Source organism: Cardiocondyla obscurior, linkage group LG07 (assembly GCF_019399895.1).
Source record: "Cardiocondyla obscurior isolate alpha-2009 linkage group LG07, Cobs3.1, whole genome shotgun sequence".
NCBI lineage: Eukaryota > Metazoa > Arthropoda > Insecta > Hymenoptera > Formicidae > Cardiocondyla > Cardiocondyla obscurior.
In genome coordinates, this window is record NC_091870.1 from 3,976,060 (window position 1) to 3,982,391 (window position 6,332).

At 46.2% G+C, this 6,332-nt stretch overlaps 2 protein-coding genes across 2 annotated transcripts; both read left to right on the forward strand.

The window, feature by feature from the left end:
- Positions 1–1,640: 1,640 nt before the first annotated feature.
- LOC139103864 (uncharacterized) lies at positions 1,641–3,822 on the forward strand. The gene has a single exon (XM_070658946.1). The coding sequence runs from the start codon at positions 1,641–1,643 to the stop codon at positions 2,565–2,567; it is 927 nt and encodes a 308-aa protein (XP_070515047.1). The 3' UTR covers positions 2,568–3,822.
- On the forward strand, positions 3,255–4,637 carry LOC139104033 (uncharacterized protein F54H12.2-like). Its single transcript, XM_070659250.1, has one exon. It carries the CDS (start codon positions 3,255–3,257, stop codon positions 4,635–4,637), a length of 1,383 nt encoding a protein of 460 aa, XP_070515351.1.
- Positions 4,638–6,332: the final 1,695 nt, after the last annotated feature.

Consider the following 6,332-nt stretch of genomic DNA (forward strand, 5'->3'; position numbering starts at 1 on the left):
CGCGGAAGCCTTGAAGGGCTCGACACCGAAGAGGAGACACTGAGAGCGGTCGAATCTCAGTTCAAAGCGGGTCGTTCAAGCAGCAGTGGCGGTCGTGGTGTTACGACGAGAAGCGGTTCCGCGAAGATCGTTGGTTTACATCTAAAAAATGTCGAAAAAATACTGCTAAGTGTACCAAAAACCTATCGCCCCAATGCACGCAACTTGATAATGCAACTGAGTAAAACGAAACGAATCGGGTGGGATGCGGAACTAGTGATGACTATAGACGGACGCGTCATTCCTGATTCGAATATCTCTGATCTGATAAACGATGCGACACGTGAGAGAAAAACTCTGAAAGCCAATGGTAGAGTTCAGTTTGCGCAATTTCTTAGAGTTTCGAACATCCCCTCCTCAGTGGTGGGAAATAAAGAATTGTTATTTCTAGGCTTTACTAAAAGTCCGCCGAATTTTGATCCTTTGGTTAGTTCAACACTTCATCCAACGGCGGCTGCTCTGAAGCAGAGGCGCTTGCTCAATTGGACTTTGCTGGATTAATGGAGCTTGAAAAATTGTACTACGATCCGGGCCACTATGCTGGCTATTCGGCAGTAGATAATCTGTCTCGCGCAGCTAAACCGAATTGAATTTTTCACGCGGTGCATTCGCGAGATGACTCGAATCGCAGGACCCGTACACCCTACATCGCCCTATTCGACGGAAATTTCCGCGTCTGCATTACAACGTAACGAACATCAACGATCTATGGGAGGCTGACTTAATCGAACTCCGTAATCTCAAAAGTCACAATGTCGGGTATTCGTATCTGCTAGTGGTTATCGACGTGTTTAGTAAGTACGCGTGGGTCGAACCAATGTGCAACAAGACAAGCGAGAGTGTTGTGGAGGCTTTTCAAATGGTGTTAACGAAAAGTGCGGAGCGCGTACCCGTGTTTCTACAAACAGACAAGGGTAAAGAATTTATTGCACAAGGAATGCAAAAATTTCAAAATGAAAACTGCATTCACTTTCGCGTAGCTCGTAATCCAGATATCAAAGCCGCCATTGTCGAACGCTTCAACAGAACACTGAAAGAGCGTATGTGGCGCTACTTCACGCATAAAAATACACGTCGCTACGTTGACGTTTTGCAAGATATTGTACGAGCCTACAATCTCACTCGGCATTCGTCCACTAAAATGCAACCGGCGATCGTCACACGTAAAAATGCTCGTATCGCGCGCAAAAACATATCGCGCCGATGGAAACGAGACGAGAGAGAGAGACGCTGGGCCCGAAAAAGAGCTAAATATCACGTCGGCGATCTCGTTCGGATTAGTCATGCAAAAGCAGCTTTTGAAAAAGGATACGAATCGTGGTGGAGCGTGGAGATTTTTCGAATTCGTCGAGTTCTCGACTGGCGAAAACCACTCGTGTACGAATTGAGTGATTTAGAAGACGAAGTCATCGACGGTATCTTTTACGAACAGGAGCTTACACAAGTCGAGGAAAACCTGCAGAACGAGAAGTGTATTATCGATCGCGTGCTAAAGAGCAAGGGTCGCGGTAATAATAAACAGTTACTTGTTAGCTGGCGAGGATACTCCGCCAAATTCAATAGTTGGATCGCTGCGTCGGATTTAACCGCTCTTCATCATCATGAGGGAGAACCAATTTCACGTAGTTCTTCAGAGCAATAGCAGCATGCGACATTACAATAAAACTTCAAGTTTCACCACGAAATTACCGCAAACTATAGCCCTGCACGGTGAATGGGAAGTAGCGCTTACAGAGATACAATTTCCCTCTACTTTTGTACATTTGAAAAAAGAGGACAATATACTCCACTTCATTGATTTCGTGCCCACTAAGTTCCTACACAGGGGCGAGGCGCTCCCTAAAACAAAAGAATATGAAATACCTAATGGCATGTACAAAGATATCCACGAACTCTGCGACGAGCTGAACAAAGCGTCTAAAGAGGTTAAATCTCATTTTTATTTCGAGGCTGAACCTCGTAACGCTTTGCGCGTTTGTTTCAGTTTAACTTGTCATGAAAACGATACAGAGAAATGTAGACTTTCTCACGGGGTAAATATGAGCGATAATCTATATCGAATTCTCGGTATCTCTAGTGCAGCTGGAATACAAAAAGACAGTTTACTTGTCGAACAAATCACACTAATTCATCATAATAAATTACGTCTTTATAAACAGTATTTTCTCAAATTCGGTCTTCGCGACGAAGAGGGAAAGCGTGCGGTTTCGAGCCTCTGCGCTAACGAGCCTTTCAGCCTAGCGCGCGGAATTCCAAATAAAATGTTTGTTTACTGTGACATTTGTGAGCCTTACGTCGTCGGAGATGTGAGGGCTCCTCTTCTTCGAGTAGTTCCTATCGAGTGCCATGGCAGTGATTACATCTATGGTGCGTCTCAAGTAAAATATTTTTCTCCTCTGCAGTATATTCCGCTGCGACAAACAAATTTTCGCCGAATTGAAATAAATATAAAAGATGAACTCGGAGAAAGAATACCATTTCTTTCCGGTACGCTGATCGTGACGCTGCATTTTAGACGTTACCAGTAAAACTACGATTACTTTGGCAAAGCAATGACAATGGGAGAATACAATTATCACGATACACCCTTCAGCCGCGGAGGAGGTATTCCACGTGTTTACGTCGGTGCGACTTATCAGCGTAGGCACGGAATCGGTAGTTTTCTCGGAGGCTTATTCAGAAAGGTTCTTCCTTTTTTACATAAAGGCGCACGCGCTGTGAGTAAAGAAGCTTTGCGCGCTGGATTAAACGTCATAGACGATGTCGAAAATGATATTCCGTTCAAAGAAGCACTCCAGACGAGACTCCGCGAATCGCGTACAAATCTTAAAAGAAAAGCTAAAGAAAAAATAAGCAATCTGATGAGGGGATCGGGGTATAAAGAAGGCCCAAAAATTCCGGCGCTTCAGTTTCTCTTCGACACGCTCAATAGTAACCTCGTGACAAAGAATCAACGGTTACGTGGACGACGACGACGACGACGATGCACGAGTAAAAAGTCTGCAACAAAAAGTTCTACGCGGAGAAAAAAATCGAAGCCAACGACGACGAGGAAAACTAAGAAGAAGAAGAAGACTCGCACAAAGGGTGAAAACAGTAAAAAGTCAAAAATCGCGAGACGAAAACGCACTAGCGTCGGAAAGAAACGCAACGTGTCAGATATATTTTCTTAAGTTTCTGGAACGACGAAAAATTTATAGAGTGGTGTAAGCAATATGTCCTTTCTTTACACGCACTCGAACGAGTGTTTAAAAAGCGAGCTTGATTTTTTCTCTTTACCACCCACTCAAATAAGTATCGAAAGCTCGCAATGGATTTATAACAAACCGGTAACGTCGCTAACCGACGACTCACTTATACAATTTGTTATACCCGGACACAAAGAAGACTACCTAGATCTCACACATACCATGTTGAGTCTACGTATAAAGGTAGAAACCACTGCTCTATCAGGTGCCGCAGGAACATCAACAGTTTCTACAGGAGGAAGTACCGTGTACAAAGTAGGCCCCGTAAATCATTTGCTCCATTCCATATTCAACCAAATCGACGTATATTTCAATCAAAAACTCGTGTCACCGCCAAACAACGCCTACGCTTACTGCGCCTACATCGAGGCTCTATTAAATTATTCTTCAGCCGCAAAAACCTCCCATCTGACATCATGTCTGTGGGACACAGACACCCCTGGTATGATGGACGAGCATACGACCTCGGTTACTCCGAATCCCGCTCTAGTAAGACGCGCAAAGTACATCCTCGATGGGCGCGAGCTAGACCTTCTAGGTCATCTTCACTGCGACGTTTTTAACCAAGACAAGTTTTTAATCAACGGAGTAGAAGTCAGATTGAGACTTGTTCGCTCGAAAGACGCGTTTTGTCTTATAGAAAACACCACGGAATCGAAAATACGTATTCTCGACGCTAGTCTCCTCGTCAGAAGAGCGAAAATAAGCCCCGCGATGCTACTCTCTCATGCACGAATGCTGAGTAAAACAACCGCTAAATATCCGCTTACCAGAGTCGAGGTTAAAACGTTCACCATTCACTCTGGCCTAGTGGGCGAGTCGATAGATAATGTGATACTCGGACAACTCCCAAAACGCATCATAGTAGGCTTCGTCGACAACCAGGCGTTTAACGGCGACAGAAAATTAAATCCGTTTAATTTCAAAAATTACAATATAAATTATTTCTCGCTATATGCAGACGGCATACAAATTCCTAGCAAACCGTTACAGCCGAGCTTTGACAAAGACAAGACACTTTTCGTCGAGGCTTATCACACTCTCTTCTCTGGCACCGGAATTCACTTTTTGAACGAAGGTAATTCTATAAGCAGAGAGGATTATTCGCAAGGATTCACTCTTTTTGTTTTTGATCTCACGCCTGACTTATCCGCCAATTGTGCTGGACATTGGAATCTCGTAAAACATGGTAGTTGTGGCGGCCGAGATGACAATCCGGTAAATTGGCACTCGGCGCGCCACGACAAATGCAGCCCGGCGTACACGAGCGTATGCCGGAAGGCCCGGAAGCTCGGTGGGGGAAAAGCTCCGGGCCCGACTGATAACAGCCGCGGCCGCCAGGCATCGTAAAAGACGAAAAGCTTTCGCGAGAGTCAGATGCGGCAAGGACCGCTATATAAGCGGCACCGAGGGAGCTTGCGATATCGCCTTACCCGATAAGGAGATCGCTTTTGAATACAGTCAGTAGTGCTCGAATAGACGCACACTTCGCAGTATACGAAGTAGTGCTCAGCCGACGCACACCGAACTGAGAGACGAGGCAGTAATCGTTGCCACGAAGCAGAGAGAGAAGACGTATGCCGCTACCACCGGCCGTGAAGAGTCAGAGTCCAGATACAGAGACTCCGCAGAAACGGACTCGGAGGAGTCGTCGTAAGAAGAGGTCCATCCTCACACCAGAGACCGTGCCCGACAGCCCTCCATCACCGCCTGTCGAGGAAGCGAGGACGCCGAAGATATTATCAGTGGAAGTCTTCCCGCCGCAGCAGCCGCTAGCGGGGATACTGCGGCCTCCGGGACTGAAGAAGCCACCGCGTCATACGCACTTCCAGTTCCTGAAGTGGAAACCACCATTGGCCAATTTTACGCCTCCACGCCTAACGAGGCCACCGAGGATCTACCTCGCCCCGGGAGACATACGCGTTTGGCGCTATACCAGTCCCCGGTGGAACCAAGTTAATACGCTGCTCTCGCCTATCCCACCAACACCACCGGTGCGGATAGCGCGAGGAGTCCAGTGCGGACCAAGTACCACTGAGAGGGCTATCCAACACGCCCCAGTGGTCACGGAAAGTGGAGTCCAGTGTGATCCCTGAGCTACCATATCATCCTCCGAAGCCGAGCCTCCGATCCTGCCCGGAGATGACAAGTGGGGGCCAATAAGGGTGACGCTCACCGCCCCCCATATTTCGTATCGCGAAAGGCGATTATAACGCGCTAAAGCGTTCTTTTGTAAAAGCACCAGTAGGTGCGATTTAAACGAACTCAAACATAGTGTATATAGATAAGATCTGTAAATATACTTGTATATAAGAAAGAACTCGTTCTTCTATTAATAAGCCAACGTTCTATTCTACCCAGCGTACAACAATACCTAAAGTAGTTTACGTCTTGAAGTGCGCTTTAAAAAAGCACTCACTACCATCGTTAACTTCATTGTTTACGCTGAGTTTGAAAACGTTTAGGAAATCGACTCATCCAGACAACCCATTGTCGATTTTTCCGGCTAACTCGCACACACACACACACACACACACACACGCACACACCTCTTCCCTTTTTCCTGTTGAAACACGTTGCAGTGTCTTCTACCTACCTACCCCTTGAACGTCACAGCGAGCAAATTTTTCTTAAAGCAGGGATATAAAGAGCTCAGGATTCAGTTTTGTCTGAGACACGCACAGTGACGCGTTGTTTTGAAAAATAGACAAACCCTGCATAATAATCATGGATATAGTCGTCGACATTTAGGGTTTCCGTGCTATCAACTCGGGCTTCATACCGAAAGAAGTTGCGATTGCCACGATTCATGCGCCGTTCACGGGGCATTGGATTTTGTTACCCCGTTATGCGTTTGAAGCTTTGTCTGGAAAAGCGAGAACCGAAAACAACTGGCTTACGCAAAATTATCATGGGATCGAGTGGTTCGACGGAGAAACGGATGAAGAATATTTCACGGCACAGCTACGAGAAATTACGCGGGTAGTGCGTAATATCTACACTAGAGGGAAAGAAAAAGCGGATTTTTTGCAGCGATTGCTCTCC